Below are 22,101 nucleotides of genomic sequence, written 5' to 3' on the forward strand. Positions count from 1 at the left end.
CAGTATATCAATATTGCTAAGGTTTTAGACAGGTTTTTAGATAAAATCCCCTGCTTAAACACAGCAGGGTGTGGAGAATGGAATGGAATTTGCTTCTTTCCTGCCAGTATTGTTTGGCAAGAAGCGGATTTCTGCCAAACTAGCTTAGCAAGCGAACAACCTGATGGCTTGATTGGATAGGAAACAATGAGTTGGGTTTGGACAGAGAAGTGTTGAGTTGTGTGCTTACAAGAATGCATTGTGTCATGGCGCTAGTCCACTTGAAGCACATTTGGTAAAGTAGGCTCTGAAAGCTAATGACAAGTCAACCAAGTAAGAAAGACGGGTTCCCCCCTTTTTCCAAGCATGATTCACTGAGAAATTCTCCTCTACATTTCCAGTGATGTGAATGGGAGGTGTGTATAAGTGATCTCACACAGATGCTTTGTTTCAGCAGTAGAATGGTGTCGTCTGTCTTAGTGACACAACTGAACATCAAAGATTAGTACTTAGTACAGGGTACAACCTTTACAACATTAAAAAGACAAAAAATTAAATTAAAATATTAAAATTTGTCACTGACAAAATAGTTTCAAAACCAATGAAATCTGGAGAAAAATTCAATCACTAAAACCCACTAGAACATCTGAAAACCATAATAATCATGTAACAGAACAATATACACTTTTTGAGATCCCACTGGGGACAAAATCAAGACATAAATAAAGTGAATAAATACATAAATAACAACTAATACATCTATCACAAATAAAAATATCCAAATGCAATGAAAACAGAGGATCAATAAATGTTGCAGAAGAGCCCAGGCTAAAACCATCTCTGTTGGTTTTAGCCTTCTTCTAAGACCTTATGGAAAAGAATGGTCTTGACCACAGGTGTCAAACTCGTGGTCCTCCAGATGTTATGGACCACAGTTCCCAGGGGATGATGGGAACTGTAGTCCATAACATCTGGAGGGCCGCGAGTTTGACACCTATGGTCTTGACTCACTTCTAAAACCTTCCCAAAAGTGGGAGCTGATTGGCCTCTACATGAAGACAAGGAATGCAAAAGATTGGGGGCTACCACTGAGAAGTTGTTGGGTGTGTATTAGCAGAGTAGAACAGAACAGACAGATTCTCAGTTGCTTTTTATATATGAGTTTACTAACTATAAAGGGAGGGTTACATGGAGATAAAATAAGAAATCCTTTCTTTCCTGTTACACATCTACATTACTGTACATTTGGTTACATCTCTCGGTACCTATCTGCTGTCTCGTGCTCACGGTCGTGGTGGTGATGGTGGTGACGTTGTGCCTGCTCAAACAAAGAAACAGAGTTAACTTTATAATTTCAGATGTAGGTGCTCACTGACATATAAGCAATGGCTATCTGAATAACCAATAGCTAATAGGTAGACCGGGTCATAAACAGTGACTTCAGCAACTTGTTTACATACAAACAGTTAACCCTTTTATAACTGAGTTGTGACAGACACTTGCAAAATCCCAACAGAAGTCTCTCTCCTACCCCTTGTGCCTCTCCAACCTCACCCAATGGAAAGGTGAGACCCAGATACACCTGTAGAAGGTCTCAGACTATTGATGAGCTTGCATGGACATAGGAGTTCCTGAGATGTCCTGGGCCAAAGACATTTGAAGCTTTAAGGGTCCAGCGACACATAACAAAGTCCTTGTGTTTTCTGGAGACCTTTGCATGACACGTGCAATGATAGTTTTCTGCCTTACAGACACATACCAGTTCTTTTCTGGTTGCAATGCCAGCAGGTAAAGAGAAATAGCTTTACCCTCTTCCACCCTGCTGTTTTGCATCCTGAAACAGTCTCAGGGCACCACTATTATTATGAAACTTACATGCAGCCAACTAAGTTAGGTGATTTTTACAGTGGGGCAAATAGCAGCTCAGTGGGGCTGTTTGAGAATGAGAGAATTGCAGGGGAGGCTAAAGCTACTTCTCTCATTCTGTGGTGCCTGCATCATTTAAAGGTCACCATGTTCTTCTGTAGAGATGTCAGTTCCACCCACCCTGTTTTATGGGGATGAAGGAGAGGTGTGGTCAAAGCCACAGTGACTTCAGCAGCTCTTTCTCAGTACTCTCCAGTCCCTGATCTACCATTAGTGTTAGTGTGAGAACACTAGCTGCTATCGAAGGAGAAAAAGATGATAGACTCCAATAGGATATACAAATACCTTGAATCATTACAGTCAAAAGGCTCCCGGGACAGACTGAATCTCCCCTTCCTGGTTCTGCTTTGCTTTTCTGGAAACATTTCCATTTACTTCTTGGGAAACAAAGAACAGGGATTCTTCTCTGCTCCTGGCTCACAGGGAGGCTGTCTGCGGTTTACTTTATGCACACAGCCACTTCATTTGAGATTCCTTTTGAAGAAGAAGAAGAAGAGTTTGGATTTATATCCCCCCTTTCTCTCCTGCAGGAGACTCAAAGGGGTTTACAATCTCCTTGCCCTTCCCCCCTCACAACAAACACCCTGTGAGGTGGGTGGGGCTGAGAGAGCTCAGAAGAACTGTGACTAGCCCAAGGTCACCCAGCTGGCGTGTGTGGGAGTGTACAGGCTAATCTGAATTCCCCAGATAAGCCTCCACAGCTCAGGCAGCAGAGCTGGGAATCAAACCCCGTTCCTCCAGATTAGATACATGAGCTCTTAACCTCCTACGCCACTGCTGCTCCTTTTGTCTGGTGAATTTGAACAACATCCCTGTGTACCAGTCAATGGGCTTCCTTCTCCCCCTATATCTATCCAGAGAGGCTCAGTTCCAGGTTTTGATGCCCCCTAGTCTTATTAAAAGTGCTGAAAATAACATGTGATATGCACAAAAACAAGCTGTGAAACTTAGTAAATACTAAAAAAATTAATAAGTGTCCAGTAGGGATGCCTGCCTCCAGGCTGAATTTAGGAATTCCCCCAAATTATAGCTCATCTCCAGACAATAGAAAACAATTGCTCTGTGGAAAACTGCTGTTTTGGACTTTGCTGAGCTCCCTATCTTCCCCAGGCTCCTTCCCAAATCTCCAGAAATTCCCAAACCTGGACCTGGTTACATCCCCTGCCGGTGGTTGGGGGGATTGGCAACTGTAGTGTCCAAATTTGAGGCCCCCATTGAGCTTGAGGCCAAGCCATAAGGCCCGCCCGCCTCCTTTGATTGGCCCCATCTTCCCACTCACTTTCCCCCAGAATATTTCTTTTGGAGCGCTTTATGTGATACCCACCCCCCTTGTTCTGGCTGCTTTCCCCTCTTCCATTCCTTCTCTTTCTACCCCAAACAATGTAGTGCTCTGACTTTTGGTTGGTTTTGCAGATGTCAAAGCAGCCAGCCTTCCTGACTGATAATCAGTGCTTGAAGAATAAAGGCCCCATGGCCTTCAGTTTTTAATGAGAGGAGACACTGAAATCCGTCGCTTCCCTATGTCACACTGGCAAAAACTGGGGAAGATTTCTAAGATGTCTGTAAAACCTGTTCTGAAAAGTCATGTTATACAGGAGGCCAAATGTGCCCTACCCATGCACCCTGCCCCCCCCACTCCCCATCTGTGTTTGCTTTTCCTGCTGTCAGGTCCCACGAAAATATACAAGATAGGTGGAAAGATGCATGAATGGCAACCATGCTATAAATTTTGACCCAGGGATCTTTGGATTAAGAAGTCAGGCCTCACCCTATGACTAGTGCTCAGTCTTCCTGTGCTGTGCACACTTAGTCACACACTCAGATTATCTCATATGGTTGAGGAATGAAGTCTTATACCAAGCTAAACCACTGATAGTCCCTAGATTCTCTGGCAGAATATATATTTTTTAACGTGTTAACTTGAGATCGTTTAACTGGGATTGAATATGGGGCTATCGGTATGTTTTACTACTAAACTAGGGCACCTCTCCACAGCCACAGACTGGATACCAAGTTTTTTTTTCCAGTATAAAACTGGAAAGGTAGAAAACACTGTATTAGAGAACCCAGTCATAATACGAAAGTTGGGATGGCTTTGAAAAAGCTGTACGAGTAAGTTGAATATGGATCAGCCCAGCCCTGTGTGTGAATGCACTAAAAGGAGCTCTTCCAAACAGAAAGGAAAACTTGCATTTATTTCAAGTAACTTTGGATCTCAGGCATTGTTCTAGGTCAGTGGTTCTCACCCTTCCTAATGCAGCGACACTTTAATCCAGTTCCTCATGTTGTGGTGACGCTCAACCATAAAATTATGTGTGTCTTGGTTCCTAAGACCATCGGAAATATGTGTTTTCCGATGGTCTTAGGCAACCCCTGTGAAAGGGTCGTTCGACCCCCAAAGGGGTCACGACCCACAGGTTGAGAACCACTGTTCTAGGTGAAATGTAGATAGATAGAAATCCTAGTCTAAAGAGATAACTTTCTCTATCACAAGTGGGCATTCTAACACGCTGTCACGTGTGCGCAAGTGTGATTTGCTTCTGTGGGAAAGCCCCAGCAGGAGTAGGTAGCCATTACCATTGTGCTTGCTACAAAGGAGAAGAAGAAAGAAAATAGCTGCAGGGTGAAGGAGTTGGTGGTGGGTGGGCAGAACCTAGACATGGAGAGCAAACAATAGAACAGGTTAAAAAAAATAGCACCCTTCCCCACATTGTCCATACACGCAGAAGTCGCTTATTCCAACAAAAGCAGACCTTATGGCCATAGGGAAAATTAGCAAAAAACCAGTGTCACTTAGAAGACTAAGCTTCCATATAATTCAGGCACTAAATAAGAAAAGAACCCACTGAAATAATCTTATAAGTTTGATAGTCTTCACAGGTGCTGCAGAACTTTTTTTTTTTACACATGGTGCTGTGGAAGGCTTACCTTGATTATCCGCTGTACAGCAAACCGATCCCATCTCCTTATCTGTGTTACACATTTGTACGTATCTCGGATGGGTAACGGCTCTGATAGCGGCAGAGATAATAAATGATGTGATACACTGCAAGGACCAGATACAATATAGATCTTTCTGAGTACACAGAAGAGGTGAAAGAGATAAGAAAATTGAGGGGGGTGAGAGAGAGAAAGAGAGAGACGCACGCAGCAGATAGAGGAGACTTGAAATCCTTTTTACGGGCAATTTCAACTAATGCGCTCCGCTTCCCGACAGTGAGTGAGTGAACTTGGCACTGTACTTCCATGACATTGGGAGACAACTAACCGGAGCTGAAGACTTGATATTTATATTACAGCTGTAGCAGCCTGTTATTTTTCCACCGGTGCTTTCAAACAGCTTTGAAATGAGAGTCATGGTGATTAATCAGCCCTTCCTTTGTGGCTGCATAACAACTCCTGAATACTAACCAAGGGCAGCAGCAAGGCCCTGTGTCACTGGTGCTTGGAGGTTTGTTGAATGCACCTTGCCAAATGACTCCTCCTCCTCCTACCAAATGAAGACATCTCCAGGGGAAACTGACCAACAGTCTCCTTGTGGCACAGAAGGACAAATGGATTGATTTGTGATGTAAGATTTCATGGGCCAGAGCCTGTTTTATAAAATGTCATAAATGCCCTCTAACATTAGACCACAATACACCTGTGAATCTTCAAGGTTCTACAAAATTAGCACTTGTGTGTCATGCATTACCAGACTCTTGAAGGATAGGCATTAGTAAGTGATCATGTTTATCTCCCTACCTTGAAGGGACTTGCTCATCACTTACTCATTTTATTTTTCTTGACAATTTGGCAGCTCTACCCCCAACCCTTTTTGTTTTGCTTGCTTTGCTGCCGTGCATTAATGCAGCCAAATCCTTTTCAGATCTGCTTGGAGCCCTTGGCTTCTGACAACTACGAGCATGGCCTGAAAAATCTTGCATGTCAAAGTAATGGCCTTTGTGTCCCAGAATAAATTAGTGTTTTCAGATGGAGCAGAGTGAGGTTTTGGAATTCCGGAGAATGTAATCTGAATATGCCAACTCTGATGAATTCAAATGAGAATGATTTTCCAGTGAGTAAATGGGAATAAGATTATTCACTGAAAGAGAAGAAAGTGGAAAAAAAACAAGAAAGAAGCTTTTTATGGTGGCAAAGACTGCCTGCCCACAAATTCTCTTCTGCTTTTTTCTTGAAAGATAAACTAGTTCCCGGTCCTTGGGCTGTGGGCAATTGATAACTAGCTGAATCTTGTGGAGAGGATTATGCTTGAATTCTTGGAGGGAATGACAGATTCAGTTACTAGCATTTGGGGGGAAACCCAGCTTGGTTCCATTTTAAATTTTTGCTCAGCAGAAAAACGCCTGAACAATGAACAAAATATACAGGATGCAAGAGAAGAATACAAATCTGGGTTGCAAAGAAATGCGTATAGGAAATGGTTCCTACACTTAGGCTGGGGAGGAGCAGGATATTACATTTAATAAAATAATAAACAGACAGAGCTGCATGAGAAAGACACAGATCATTGGTCTATCTGGTTCAGTGTTGTCTACTATGATTGGAGATGGTTCTCCAGCGGAGAGGTGTCTATTCCAGCATCTGCTACCCAAGAACCTTTCCTGGAGATACCAGGGATGGAACGGGGACCTTCCATATGCAAAGTCTGTGTTCGGCCACTGAGCGGCAGCCCTGCCCCACCAAAGTAGGGAGGAGCCACGGATATGTGGAAGAGTCTCTGCTTTGCATGCAGAAGATCCCAGTTTCAACCCCCAGCATCTTCAGCTAAAAAGCACCAGCCAGGAGGTGATACGAAAGACCTCTGCCTGAGCGAGACCTTGGATAGCTGCTGCTAGTCTGAGAAGAAAATAGTGACCTTGATAGGCAGATGGTCTGTTTCAGTATAAAGCACCTTCTTGTGTTCAAGAAAACCATCAGAAAGATGAGTGAACATGTCTTGCTTCTGGAGTACTCTGTGGAGACCACATAGGAGTTCCAAAAGGCGACACGGTCCAATCATTCACTGTACAGGCCAATGAAAAATCTGGAGCAGACAAAGGGCATAATTGTTGGGGGAAGTCTGATGAATAGCTATAGCTCTGACCCCGCTCTCCTCCACAGCTTCTTCTGTTGGTTGAAAGATGTGAGGGACCAGAAAGAGCACTTGATTGGCTTCTGAAACTGACACGAGATTCCCCAACCGTAAAACATAGCACAGGAAAAGTATGGAATCTTGTTGGTCAGTTCTGATAGTGAGTGATGTGAGGATACGTGTGAAAAAAAGTCAGTTTTGTTTTGTGCTTCCAGGACCTTTGCTTAATAATAATTAGATCATCATGATGGGGGGTTGTTATCTTGACAAAATTTCTTTTCGTTTACAAGGACAACAATGGCCCTGCTTGCAGGACTGAAGGATTACTGAGATAGTACATGTGAAGGGCTATGAGCATTAGAGCACTCTGTAAGTGCTAAGTATTTATTATCTGAAAATGTTCACCTTTCTCTGACATCCGAACAGTAAATGAAGCCACAGTTACTACTCTGACTGGCCATAAACAGGTTTCCCTGCCTTAATTTGTGACATCTGTGATCCTTAAAAGAAGCCTAGATTTCACAGTGCGTTAAACTGGACTCCTGCCAACCGTTTCAGGTAGGTGTTGTATGAATTGTTGCCCCTTTCCACCTTCTCTTAACTGTCCTATTGTAGCCACATTCTTGACGTTTAAAATTCCTGTCATAAGAAGCTCTGTGACCTTTTGCTGCCACCTACTGGTCACAAACAGCAAACCAAAAGTTATGTCAGTTTCTGACCATATTGCCAGTTCTGCTCCCGGCAATTCTGACTGCCATATTACAAACTCTGGGAAAGCAAGACACTGAGCACTGACAGGACTTCTCACTCTGCATCTTGCAAGGCTCCTCTGCCACTTTATTTTACTGTCCAGTGAAGCAGGAGGGACTCTTCTTGCTGCCACCCCACTGCACTGGGAGAGAACAGCAGTTTCAGCTTTGATACAGGAGATACTGCTGGTGAATGTTGCCGTCACATCCTGGAGTTTTTAATCAATGCCAGGTTTCACCTCAGAGAATGCCTCTGTACTTTTGAAACCCCTGATGAAATGGGAGACAATTCAGTGGTTATCCATCCCCCCTCACCTTGCAGCGGCAAACAGGTAGTATGATGAAAGAGGGCGGATACAACAAGACTGGGGAGGATAGAGGCAGAAGATGTCACACCTGCATTGCCTCTTATTATACTGGGGCTTTGAGCTGTGTAGAAATGTTATGGATTGAAACCCTAAAAAAATCTGAAATATCTAAAGCCACAAAGAAAACTAAACAAACAAAACCAGAATCTAGACTTGAATACCCAGGCAGCAGCGTCCCAACAGAAAGATACAAAAGGTGTACTGCCCTCAAACCAGACGTTCCATCAAGTGAATAACACACAGCAGATTACGTTAGCAAATGAAATTTATTCACTAGAATCAAAGCTTTTATATGCACATGATCTGTGGCTGTACACTGGTGGTAATGCAGTTTTGTTCAGAGAGCTAGAGCCTTCTTTAAATTCCATGAAACATTTCAGAGGGGGAAAAAAAATACCCAGCAACTATTTCTTGGCCTAACCACCCTCTACCCCCACCCCAAATTATGATAGTATTTGATCTCTACGTATTGTGTAAACATAGGAAAAAGTACTATCAGCAAAAGTACTGGCAAGTGAAGCCCAAAGTGACTAAAAAGTATTTTGAATTTAAATGTGTTTCAAAAGGCTTAGATAGATTATATAAATGTGAGACCTATTTGAAATTTTGAATCAGTCTGAAAATTGTGGAATTTGTTTAAAAAACCCAAGAAAAATTGGTTTGCTGGTTATTTTCCCCACCTGGACTCACATATTCTTAAGCACAGGTGTCAAACTCGCGGCCCTCCAGATGTTATTGACTACAGTTCCCATCATCCCCTGCCAGCATCATGCTGGCAGGGGATGATGGGAACTGTAGTCCATGACATCTGGAGGGCCGCGAGTTTGACACCTATGTTCTAAAGGATCAATAGATTACCTCACCCTTCAGGACATCTCTTAAATGGGCGGGGAAAGCTACAAACTGGGTTTAACCATTTCATGGTAGGGCAGCAGACAGATATACACACTTCTTTCTATTTACACTTGTACATACCAGAGCCAATCAGAAACCTAAATACTTTTTTTAAGAAGCAGAATTCTAGATAAGCATAGAATTAAAGTCAGATTTTAAACTACTAAAGCTTCAATGTATTATTGAAGGGTTTCATGGCCCAAATTTACTAACTGTTCTGGGTTTTCCAGGCTGTGTGACCAAGTAAATTCCAAACCACGGCCACACAGCCCCCCAAACCCACAACAGCCTCTTAAAGCTTTTCATAATAATAGCAAAGCTAGTCATCCCATCCAATTCATATGCCAGTTAAACAAAAAACCTGTAACTAAAATCAACAGAGTTCTATTATATTGCAGTATGATTTAGATCAGACTGGATGTCAGGAAGTCTTATTGCTGAAGTGTTACAAAACAGTCTTGAAACAATTTCCTTCTAAATGTTATGGCTGTTCTATGTATCCATCAAGAGCACAGGATGCAAATTTCCTCGGACTGTCCTTCTATTCTATGCAATGGCTGATTATACTTGAAAGCTCTTGAACATAAACTGTTCCCCCGCCATACTGGAATCCTGTTAGCTTTTTGTGTACGTAGAAGGGGTTTCCCACCTCATAGAAGAGCATCCAACATGTGAATCCCCATCTGAATGGGCCAGTCCACCAAGCTGTGCTGACTGAATCCGCTGCACTTCCTGCAAGGCATGCAACCATCTGTGCTGCTAAGAAACTGTTTATTGCCTCTGCTCCCAAATAACTCAGCACAGCACCCACTGGGGAAGAAATCGCGAAGTCAGGTGCCACTGACGCTGTCCAAAGTGACAGAATTTGCACAGGAGAAAATTTGCATGGGGGCGGTATTGGAATATGTCGAAGCTGTCAGGGTGGGGCACTGGTGGAATCCGGAGAGTCTCTTGTCATGTGGAGTCTTTCATTTCACTGCTTGGTCCTTCATCTTCTTCCTGTCTTTGCTTTATCTTACTCTGAACCTAAAAGGCAGCACAAAAAAATCCCTTTACATTCAGTCGGTCATTGTAGATCCATCACAGCAGCTATGGAAAAATTCGAAAACTAATGATAGGATGAGGTCTCGTTTTCCCTGTGGCTTGGAGTGCAGTAGCCCCTTACTCAGTGGTTCTCAACCTGGGAGTCGGGACCCCTTTGGAGGTTGAACGACCCTTTCACAGGGGTCGCCTAAGACTCTCTGCATCAGTGTTCTCCATGTGTAAAATGAATAAATGTTAGGGTTGGGGGTCACCACAACATGAGGAACTGTAATAAAAGGTCGCGGCATTAGGAAGGTTGAGAACCACTGCCCTTACTGCACATTAACAGCCCTTTAACATGCCTCAATCACACCTCCCACCTGTACAGCAGGAACGGGCTTGGCCACACCAGCAGCATGTCTTTTGTCTGCTTGAGCGTGACAGTTGCATGCCCACTGGTGGGATGTGAACTCATTAAAACAAATGACTGCTGATTATGGGAGTTGAATCAATACACTATTTTCTCCCAGACCTAAGAAAAGGTACAATTCACTGCCATGACTTATAGTTCGATGCGATGTATGCAAATTAATGTCAATTAATTGTGGGAGTCTGACACTGCAGCTGGAGGGTAGATTGGGATCTGGCTCTTGCCTGAAATCTGCTTCCTGGTGGCAGTGAGCTGGGATGTCTATTTCCCTCCTATTTTGGGAGACGCTGGAAGAATCTCTTTTGCCACATGTCCTGAGGTGCAGCTATCACACGTGACTGCCTTGTAGCCCTGTGTATGCACAGCATCAGAAGAAAGTACTACAATTGGCCCTCCTGCGTGTGTGTGTTAAGTGATGTGAAGTTGCTTCCAACCTACGGCAATCCTATACATTAATGACTTCCAAAATCTCCTATCACTAACAGCCTTGCTCAGGTCTTGCAGACTGAAGGCCATTGTTCCTTGATTGGTGTTGTGGTTAAGAGCAGGTGCACTCTAATCTGGAGAACCAGGTTTGATTCTCCGCTCTGCTGCTTGAGCTGTGGAGGCTTATCCAGTGAACCAGATTAGCTTGTGCACTCCAACACATGCCATCTGGGTGACCTTGGGCTAGTCACAGGTTCTTTGGAGTTCTCTCAGTTCCACCCACCTCACAGGGTGTTTGAGGGGGGGGGGGGAAGGGAAAGGAGATTGTAAGCCCCTTTGAGTCTCCTTACAGGAGAGAAAGTGAGGTATAAATCCAAGCTCTTCTTCTTCTCATGAGGGATCTTCCTCTTTTCCTGCTGCCTTCTATTTTTCCTAGCATCATTGTCTTTCCCAGTGAGTCTTGTTTTCTCATAATGTGACCAAAATATGATAGTTTAGCTTCTAGGAAAAATTCAGGTGTGATTTGATCTAGAACATTACAAATCAATTTTCTTCCTGTCAGCTTTCTCCATTTGTATTAGCAAGTATGCCCTTGGATGGCTTGTTGAAACAGAAGTTTGGCTGCTGGTTATTAAGACAGGTTGGAAGAGAAACTCCAGGGAAGTTGGTTGATTATGATTAATATGTATGTATTTATGGTGTATGCACTTAATGTTGATAAACTGATAATTTATATTGTTGCTAGCTGCTCTGGTTGTGCTGGGAAAGGGCAGGGTAGAAGTCGAATAAAATAAAGTCGAATTAACTTTCCTAGTTCTATGGATTGCCGAAGGCTTTCACAGCCAGAATCACTAGAGCGTTGTGGGTTTTCTGAGCTGTATGGCCGTGTTCCAGAAGCATTTTCTCCTGCATCTCCGTGTTCCAGAAGCATTTCTCCTGCATCTGTGGCTGGCATCTTCAGAGGATCTGATGGTAGTAAAGCAAGTGCAGTATATATATCTGTGGAATGTCCAGGGCGGGAGAAAGAACCATTTGAATTGTGACAGTCAGACTACACAGAGAACTCACTGAAATCCACAAGCACATGGACCATTTGAACAGAAAGGAAGAAACTTTTAAAATGAACAAAATTTGGCTACCAGTACTTAAAAACACTAGAATCAAGACAATGGTTAGTGAACACCACCCAGACACAGGGTGTCTCCCTGCAGGAAACAATTAAATGGATTACAATGTCAGGCAACTGCTATGCAGATGCTCTCACTAATTGATTATGCAACTTCAATATTACATACATGTGCTAAAATTGGCGTATTCCACTGAACACATGCAAATTAGGCTTGCAAATTGCACCCTTCACACTTTTAACCAATGTAAATGGTTCTTTCTCCCACCCTGGACATTCCACAGGTATATACACTCCACTTACTTTACTACCATCAGATCCTCTGAAGATGCCAGCCACAGATGCAGGTGAAACGTCAGGAGAAACGTCAGGAGAAAATGCTACTGGAACACGGCCATACAACCCGGAAAACCCACAACCCTCTAGTTTCCTAGTTCCGTTAATCCCATGAGGCTATTGTATGCTCTTTGCTCATCTCCCCACCAATCTTTTTAAGACCATGATTTCCACCTGTTCCCTCCTGTTAGCATGCATTTTCCATGCATTTTCCATGGCTGAGTCTTTCTATTAGAATGCCCTCTCCCTTGAAGCTGTTTCTCCACCCCGTCTCAATGACCAACATTTGCTGGTGATTTAAAAGAAAGACCCTCCCCTTAAAATGAGAGGCGTGCAATATTTCTACCATCTCTTCCATCAGTCTGTGTCTTTCCCTTGCAATATACAATTGAGATCTTATACAAAAATTGGTGGTATCAGAAGCATATGAAACCACCAATTTTTTTAAATATCCCAGCCTACAATTGTAAAAATATATTCACAGCTTCGGTTCCCTCTCGGCTTGCTTAGAGAGGCTGAGTGCCATATAAACCTCAGTGCCCCGGCAAGCTCACGTACCTGTTCCAACATGAACTGTAAAGGGTCATCCGGCTTCTCGTACACCAAGTTTTCTGTGATGTCCTAATTGAAACAGATTTATTTATTTATTTATTTATTTATTTTATTGGATTTTTATACCGCCCCATCCGCGGAGGGCTCTGGGCGGTGTACAACATTTAAAAACAGTATAATTAATAACATTTAAAAGCAGCGATCCAAGTTTAAATATAAATTAAATTAAATTAAATTAAAATCCAAGATGTAAGGTGGCGTCCAGCGTTTCAACAGCATAAAATCCCTCCCTCCCCACGATGAAGGGAGGCATGGCGAGTCTCAGTGATGGAATCGTGGCCCAGGTGTTGAGGGCCACAGACGGGGCACTATTAGCGGCTGGGTCCTCCGAAAGCCCGGCGGAACAGCTCTGTCTTACAGGCCCCGCGGAACTCCTTAAGGTCCCGCAGGGCCCGGACAGCTGGAGGGAGAGCGTTCCACCAGGCCGGGGCCAGGGCTGTAAAAGTCCTGGCCCGTGTGGGGGATGAGGGATGATGAGGGATTACATTTCTCCCCTGAAAGCGAGAACGGAAAGAGTACCAAAGTCTACTGCCAAAGGCGAGGACAGCTTGTCTTTTGTACATCTATATATGGTTATTTAAATCAGAGTTTAGACTGAAATATATGAAATTCCAAATGGTAGGCGTGACTTGCCATTGCACAGAGAATGACTGATGGTACCCACTCGTGCAAAGAAAGGGTAAAATGACGACCTCATATGATGCCCTTCAAAACACAACTGCAACTTGGAATTTAAATAACATATACTTACCAGTTCGAGCACATCTAAACGGTACGTTCAGAGCTCAGTCTTTCCCACTACGAAGGGAATCATGGGAATTATCATTTGGGGAGGAGACACTATGCATCTCTAACAGTCCTAAAATATGGTAGAGGGAATAGTAGCCTTGAACACACACACATGAAACTGCCTCATACTGAATCAGACCTTTGGTCCATCAAGTCAGGATTTTCTGCTCAGGCTGGCAGCAGCTCTCCAGGCTGTCTCACGTTAAGGTGTTTCACATTGCCTCCTGCTTGATCCCTTTTAACTGGAGATGCCAGGGATTAAACGTGGGAGGGACCTTCTGCCCGCCAAGCAAATGTTCTACCACTGAGCCCCAACCCCTTGCAAAAGATACTCTAGTTAGTATTGTATATACTCAAATATAAGTCTACTTTTTCAGCACATTTTTTGTGCTGAAAGAGCCCTCCTCGACTTATACTCGAATCTTGCAGAACCCAGTTGCCTTGGCAGCCCCCCTTGACTTGTACACAAGTGAGGTGTATTTTAAAAAATATTTTAGAGTTTTTACTTTGTCGGCCGCCAGGGGGCGCAGTTTTTAGGCTAGTGGCACCAAAATTTCAGGGTATCATCAGGTGACACTCCTGATACCAGCCAGGTTTGGTGAAGTTTGGTTCAGGGGGTCAAAAGTTATGGACCCCCAAAGGGGGTGCCCCATCCGCCATTGTTTCCAATGGAAGCTAATAGTAGATGGGGCTACCCTTTTGAGTGTCCAAAGTTATGGACCCTGAACCAAACTTCACCAAACCTGGCTGGTATCATCAGGAGGGTCTCCTAAAGATACTCTGAAATGTTGGTACTGCTAACATAAACATTCCTCCCCTGAGAGGCACCCTCAAATTTTCCTGAGATTCTCCCTTTAAATCGCCCCCCTTCTGAGTGGATTTAAAGGGAGAATCAGGGCTTACAGAGCTAGTTTACTGTTTTTCTTAGAAATAAATATTCAAAAACATTTAACCTACTGATGCCTCAATTAATGTAATTTTATTGGTATCTATTTTTATTTTTGAAATTTACCAGTATCTGCTGCATTTCCACTCTCGACTTATACACGAGTCAATAAATTTTCCCAGTTTCTGGTGGTAAAATTAGGTGCCTCGACTTATATGCGGGTCGACTTATACACAAGTATATACGGTATGCTAAAAGTTAAAAGTAGTTAAAAGTAGTTTATGCTAAAAGTTAAACGTAGTAGTGGTTAAGAACAGGTGTACTCTAATCTGGAGGGACCGGGTTTGATTCCCCGCTCTGCCGCCTGAGCTGTGGAGGCTTATCTGGGGAATTCAGATTAGCCTGTACACTCCAACACATGCCAGCTGGGTGACCTTGGGCTAGTCAGTTCTTCTGAGCTTTCTCAGCCCCACCCACCTCACAGGGTGTTTGTTGTGAGCAGGGAAGGGAAAGGAGTTTGTAAGCCCCTTTGAGTCTCCTTACAAGAAAGGGGGGATGTAAATCCAACTCTTCTTCTTCTACAAGCTACCTTTTGCCATTTTTACTCATGAAGGCCTTTCATACATAGTTTTTATATTTTTAATTGTCTTTTAAGGCATTCAACAAAGCTGATGGGATGGTCAAAAGGAGACACCTTTTCACACAGTAAATGATTAAAATGTAGAATTCGTGGTCAGAGGAGATAGTGATGGCCACAGGCATAGATGGATTTAAAAGGGGATGAGACAGACTCGTGGAGAACTATCAGTGGCTACTTGACATGGTGACTAAAGGGAAACTCCACATTCAGGGGGAGAAAACTTCTGAGTCCTAGTACTAGGAAGCAACCTCAAGGGAAGGCCTTGGCCTGTATGCCCTGCTGTTGGATCTCCAGAGGAATTGATTGGCCAATGTGTCGGACAGGATACTGAACTAAGTGGAACACTGGTCTGATCCAGCAGGGCTCTTCTTATGTTCTTATGCCGCCTTCAGGTATTTTCTCCAGGTTGTTGGCAACCCTGTACTCTGCTCACTTTTTCCCCTCGCAGTCTTCTCTCTCTGCAATCAGATTCTTTTAACCACCCGTTTTATAAGTAGATTCCAGTACAGAAGCCACTGTATTTGAAATCAAATCATGTCCGTGGCACACCAAAAGTGTCATCTGCACGATCATCAGTATTCCAGGCCCCCCTATGGGGCGGGGAACCCTCACTCAAGCATTGCTCTCCGGCTGCCTTCCATACTACGACAAATCCTACAAATGGGCTAGGAACAGATGGGTGGACCTCACTCCAATTACCTGGTTTCAAAAGTAGGTCCTTTTATCATCTGGTCACCTTGTCTAGGCATAGAGCTGCCAGAGTGAGACCCTGAATCCCCTTTTTGCCAATTCCCTTATCCCTGGGGCTTGGATACAAGAGTGGATGTTCCCACAAGAGAGTTTTGCCTGGTGCTGCCTGAACTCTGAGTTCCCAGAAATCAGTGTCTAAAATGGGACTTGTTGGAGAGGAAGCAGAACTAGAACTAGCTCACATTGCCCTTGCAAATGGCCATGTCCACTTAAAAGAGCTATGAGAAAAGGTATAAGAGAGGAAGTTCACCTGAAATATCTGCAGAATGCTATGCTTTTCCATATATCTAAGGGAGACCTCAAAGGGATCTAGATACACTTCAGGCATGGTCTCCACAGTCTCTGAAGACTGGATCACTGAACATGTAGCCTGTGGTTCTGACGCTTGACCCAAAGCATCCTGTGGTTCTGATTCTTGACCTGAAGCATTCTGTGATTCTGATGCTTGATCTGGAGTAGCCTGTGGTTCTGCTGCTTGATCTAGAGCAGTCGGTGGTTCTGATACTTGATCCAAAACATCCTGAGGTTCTGATGCTTGATCTGAAACACCCTGTGCTTCTGAATCTTGATCCGAAATAACCTGTGATTCATTGGAAGCAGACTGCAGTTCTGATAATTGAGCAACCTCAACTCCATGTTTGGATCGGACTGTAGTTACCGGAAGACTATTTCGATATTCAGTTGAAGACTGAATAAGCACATTTTCAATCTTTTCCACAGAACTAGGACGTGACCTATCTGGAGTCCCAGCAACAGCAGTCTCATCTTTAGTTGCTGGGTCAGTAGTTTCTGCTGACTGGTCCATGGGCAACCCCACAGTGAGTATTCAGGACATAGCCACAAATGGTTCAAACGTGCATACTGGCAATTCAGAGTTTGCCTGAATTTCTGCGATCAGAACTCTTCCAGAGAGTAGCTGCAAAATACAGCAAAGAAGAAAGATGTAAATTAGCTACAGTGAACACATGAATGGTCCTTAACTTCATGTGATGCAGGGATTTGCATTAATCTAGAGCTGCTGCCCACTGTAAGAAGGTAGAAGGACCATGGGCCTCCTCCCTGCCCTCTTCATACTTTCCACCTATCTATCCATGTGTCTAGCTGTGATAGTGTTAGTTGTTTCACTGGAACACATGTGGCCAGGTTGCATGCTAATACTTTCATACTTTTATTTTCTACCCTTAATAAGATTGCAAGATTCTAATTTTTTTCCCATTGGGAAGGTGAAAAATGTTTGCAATCTGACTATTTTTGCAAGATTGGCCAGGTCATTTTGTAAAATATTTACAGAAACAATGTTTATTCATAGGCCAGTCAGACAGCCAGATAAAGTCCAAACATCATGCTATCTTTGAGAATTCTCCATCTCCTTGGAGGAGGAGGATTTCTGGGGCATCTTTGTCTGCAGCAGGAGGCTGCAGAGAAATCTTTCCATCAGTGGAGATCTTTGACCAGGTCCAAGATATTATTTTTATACATTAATCTTAAATATGATTGGTTCTAGAACAATTGCTTGCAAAACTGGGAAATTGCCTTATTTCATAAGCTCAGGGGCTGTATGCTGGCATGGAACCCACAACATGTGCCAAAATCAAACCCTAGAATGGGAATTCAATACATGAAGTTGCCTGATACGAAAATCCTTGGCCCATACAGGTCAGCACTGTCTACTCAGATAGACGGCAGCTCTCAAGGATCTCTGACAGAGATTTTTAACTGGAGATGCCAGGCATTGAATCAGAAACCCTCTACATGCCAAGCAGAGCCACAGATCCCCCTAGAACAAAATTAATGGGTATGAGAATAATGACAGGGGTTGTTTCAGCACTACTGATGAACTCAGTGATTCTATTTATTTAGATATTGGTTGCGTATTCCTCCATGGCAGGGAGTTGGACTTGATGGCCCTTATGTTCTCTATGATTCCATGATTCTCTCCAATAAGGTCGCAGAGCACCTTATAAAATAATTATTTCCCCTCCATTTTATCTGCACAACAATCTTGTAAGGTGAGGCTGAGAGAGTGTGACTGGTCCAGGTTCACCCAGCAAGGTTCAGTTTGGCATGTAGAAGGTCCCAAATTCAATCCCTGGCATCTCCAGTTATAAGGATCCAGTAGCTGATGATGTGAAAGACCTCTGCTTGAGACCTGAAGCCCGAATAGACAACACTGACCAGAGCAGACCAAAGGTTTGATTCAGTATAGGGCAGTTTCAAATATATTTAGGAGTGGGGTCATGACTCAATGGCACAGCATCTGTTTGGCATATATCATACTTAGTAGGGTCGGATTAAAACCTGTTTATCCCAGATCCTAGACCAGCTCACTAACCACCAAATCACACTAGTCCTTTCTTCCCCAGCCAAACTCTGAGAGCTAATCTGTACCTGAAATGATCTTGGCACCTGCTTCCCTCAGATATGTGGAGAAGAAAAGGAGGACTGTGCTGTCAAGTCACATGATGCTGATTTGCCAAAAAGACATGCAAACTTCTCAAAATGGCACCCTTTATTTTTTTCCTATTATTCTGTCCCCATATTTGGGCTACTAACATCTTCATGAAGCACCCATTAAAAAAATTACAGTCCAAGCAGTGCATGGAACTGTTGAGTTCCAATCACAGTTTCTTAATAGGTGTCTATGCAAAATAATTCTAAGAGAGTTCTACCTTCTCCATTTTATGTCAAAACAACCCTGTGAGGTAGGATCGGCTGAGAGCGACGGACCATTCCAAGAACCTGATGGAAGAAGCTGTTAACCCAAGTCTCCCACATTCTAGTCCTGGATAAACAAAAGTCTATCTACCCCGGGGTTGGGGAGAGTGTTGGGGCTAGTAGGGACGTTTAGGGTTTCTTCTGAAACACCCTGGTTTCCAAGCCCGGTCTCCATCTCGACTGATCCCCTCACCTGCCCCTGCACCTCCCCGAGCGCCGCCATCTCTTGGTCGCGCGTTTCATCGCCCACCTGCCCAAGACTGTTTTGCCTCTCGACGCGATCCGTAGGAGACTCGCGCATTCGATAGGAAAGGGTAGGACGCCATAGTTACCATGGCAACTGCTCGCCGGCTCGACTTCTTTTTTTTTTCTTTCTGTTTATGTGATTGCGGGTAGGTCCGGGAGGCAGCGGGGCGGGGAAAACACAATTCCGAGTCTGGTGATTGGGCACTGGGCAGCGGTACCTTGGATGGGCATTTTATTCTAGGGAGGAAGTGTATGAAATCACGTGCAAGACCATGCTTGATTGGTTGGTGTGCCCCCGGAACGTTCTTTCAGCATATTTGAACACTCGCCTCGTGGGCACGGGGGCGTGGTTAGGGTGCAACCTGTTTATTTGGTGTCTGTATGTTAATAGTCTCTGTATTGTACAGGAAAATCCCAAAGATGGTAAAACTCCATTTAAATATATATAAAAAATATGCATTAGTTTTTAATCTCAAATTCGTACCAATTGAGTTTGCCACCAGTGTAAAGAGGTGACTTGGGATCTGAAGGTAGGTTCGTGATATGAAGATGCAGAAGATAACGTTTGTGTGATGCAGTATCGTTATAACTATTATTATTCCCGAGATTTTTCTCTCTTGTCTCTCCTTTTCCGCACATACAGAATAATGCACTTTCAATTCACAGTTGTTTGTAAGTGGATTTTGGGATTCTGCACAGCTGCAAAGTAGATTGAAAGTGCATGTGCTGAAGGAGCCTCTCTCTCACACACCCTTTTAAGCTGCTGGCATGTCAACACAGTATATTACAGTGCATTGCCAATGAAAATGTGTGTCTCTGGGCAGTCAAGTTATACAATGTTAGGCGATTATTGCTCCCTAGCAGGAAATTCTCACTCATGTCACTAAGAGCTGAAGGGAATTGAGGTCGGGACGCACAATAACAATTTAACTTAAGGAATATGGTATTTATATAACTGTTGTAATGTCATAAATTCATATGTTTATCAATGGTAGCAAAGAGCAGTTATTGTGTTTCATTCTATTTTATTGGTCCCTCTATACAAATGGAAGTACAATAAAATTCCAAGACTAGATTTTGAAAGTCACAGTATATGCTGAGATGGCAGGGCTGACCGTGTTTATAAGAAACAAGAATATAGACAATATCCTTAAAGATTGGAAACCTTTTGCAGACTACCTTCTGAAAATTTATACAAATAGAGAAATTATGGCATGATTTGAGATTTAAATGAAAACAGTGGGTTGGTCTAAAATAGTTTTATAAGAACGGCTAAAAGTGAAAGAAATTCTGATACCATCTATAAGCAAAAAACTAGGTTTGAGTTTGGATCCATGATGAGATAGCTGGAAGTCACCTTTTATGTATGTAGTAATGTCTTGAAATGTGCTTTTTCTTTACCATCATTATTATAGTGGGGAAGGGGAGATTAGATTTGGAATTTTCTCTCTTTTTTTCCTGTATGTGTTGTTTATATGTGTAAAATTTAAAAAAAAAATACCAGGAAAGAAGCAGGTCCCTCTAAGCCTCTTCACTGATTTTGGAACATAATAATCTGGATTACTGTAGGCTGTAAATGTGCATAGGATTGTACCCATCATTTCATGCTTGTCCTGAACTCAACCCTGTTCATGGTATTTCAGAATGAGCTCATCTGGATTATTGTAGGCTAATAGCCTGGTAACATTATGAATGCAGTGGATTCTGCATCACTGCTGGAGATTAGACTAGGTGACTTTAAGGATGATTCATGTCCAATATTCTCTGGGATTTGGTAAAGGGAAAAAAAACAGGACTGTGCTACAAAATTGAATTGAATTTATGAAAATGGCAAGAAAATGCAAATTAATGTCATGCTCCATCACTCAAAGAATATAGGTAAAATGATCAACAAGAGTAAAAATGAAAAGGCAGTTAGTTCAGCTGCACATTTTTAAAATGCCCTATAAATTTGATATTAGTTGTGATTTAAATATATATATATATAATTGTCACCAGCTTATATAATTCTTTAAGGGTTGTTTTGATAAGATGGCTCAAGATGTAATATCCGGGATGGTGATTTAAAAACTTGGGATGTTTTATTTATTAGAGAATGTATTTCTTTGTCCTTAAAGATTGGGATAGCGTTATCTCATTGACTACAAAACCATGTGATAATATAACAAAAGAGAGAGAGAGAGGATGATGAAAGCTGGGCTTTGTTACTACTTTAGACTTTTACTTAGTATTCTCATAGCCTTACAGGTAAGAGGGAAGAGAAGGCAGCATTTTATAGCCCAGTCTCATCATAGCTCAGAAACTAGGAAAAGTCAATACTTTGAAGGGAGGTTTCCAAGGAAGACTCTGTGGAGGAAGGCAATGGCAAACTCATCTCATTTGCCTTGAAAGGCCTTGCTTGGCTTGCCATAAATTGGCTGCAACTTTATTGCACTTTACACACCCACATCCTAAGAGATCTAGGGAGCAATCCTATATGTGTCTACTCAAGAAGCACGTCCCATGTTATGCAGTGGGGTTAACTTCTTGGAAAGTATCTTCAGGATTGGAGCCCTAGAAGCAATATACAAATGGCTGGAGTATTTCTTTTAATAGAAGCTGACCATCAAACAGTTTTAAATATGAAGCAGAAAGTAAGTGTACACCTCATAAAGTTCTGCGAAAACAAGAGCAGGCAAGTTTCAGAATAATATTTTTTCACCACGTGCTGTTTCCCAGTTGCTTAATGATGGTCTAACCCCAGAACTCGTTATTGATTCCCTTGCAAATACTCAGCTTGCATTTGTAACAAATGCTGTCATCCTGGAGGGGCAAGATTTCATGCTTCTGCTTGAAATGGTTCTTTTGCTTGTGGGGTTTGGAATGTAGGTGCATCAGTAATTCTATGGCTTACAGCCAGTTCATACGTCAAGTGGTTGCCATGTTTTGCTACCTATAGATGAAAAGTGTGAATGGGAGACTGATGTTTCCATGTTGATTACATGTTTCCAAGCATTTGAAGATGTGTATGTCCTTTCACACAGTAATAAATATAAGTGGCAAAATATGAATGTCATATATTTATACTATGTATTTATTTAAAAACTGTGCTATCTATAGGATAGTCAGTGGGGTTTCTAAATAAAATCCAAA

General features: G+C 42.8%; 1 protein-coding gene across 4 annotated transcripts; it reads right to left on the minus strand.

Annotated features, from left to right (window-relative positions):
* Window positions 1–8,343: 8,343 nt before the first annotated feature.
* On the minus strand, window positions 8,344–19,094 carry TEX55 (testis expressed 55). 4 transcript variants are annotated; one of them, XM_048492385.1, is made up of 4 exons: window positions 18,974–19,094; window positions 16,259–16,924; window positions 12,890–12,952; window positions 8,344–10,016 (listed from the first exon to the last, which is right to left on the minus strand). In XM_048492385.1, exons 2-4 carry the CDS (start codon window positions 16,811–16,813, stop codon window positions 9,945–9,947), a joined length of 690 nt encoding a protein of 229 aa, XP_048348342.1. In that variant the 5' UTR covers window positions 16,814–16,924; window positions 18,974–19,094; the 3' UTR covers window positions 8,344–9,944. The 4 variants fall into 4 exon arrangements, with proteins under 4 accessions (XP_048348342.1, XP_048348341.1, XP_048348344.1 ...); XM_048492384.1 differs by having other exon boundaries at window positions 18,917–19,092; XM_048492387.1 differs by lacking the exon at window positions 18,974–19,094 and adding an exon at window positions 18,815–18,896.
* Window positions 19,095–22,101: the final 3,007 nt, after the last annotated feature.

The sequence above is a fragment of the Sphaerodactylus townsendi genome, linkage group LG04 (genome assembly GCF_021028975.2).
Source record: "Sphaerodactylus townsendi isolate TG3544 linkage group LG04, MPM_Stown_v2.3, whole genome shotgun sequence".
In the NCBI taxonomy this organism is placed as follows: Eukaryota; Metazoa; Chordata; class Lepidosauria; order Squamata; family Sphaerodactylidae; genus Sphaerodactylus; species Sphaerodactylus townsendi.

Excerpts from the sequence above, each read along its gene's own strand:
- TEX55 (XM_048492385.1), bottom strand. The coding sequence starts at position 16,813 with ATGGACCAGTCAGCAGAAACTACTGACCCAGCAACTAAAGATGAGACT. Across the intron at positions 12,953-16,258 it reads GCATTCTGCAGATATTTCAG|GACATCACAGAAAACTTGGT; the intron begins GTGAACTTCCTC and ends TGTTTCAATTAG. Across the intron at positions 10,017-12,889 it reads TACAGTTCATGTTGGAACAG|GTTCAGAGTAAGATAAAGCA; the intron begins GTACGTGAGCTT and ends GCTGCCTTTTAG.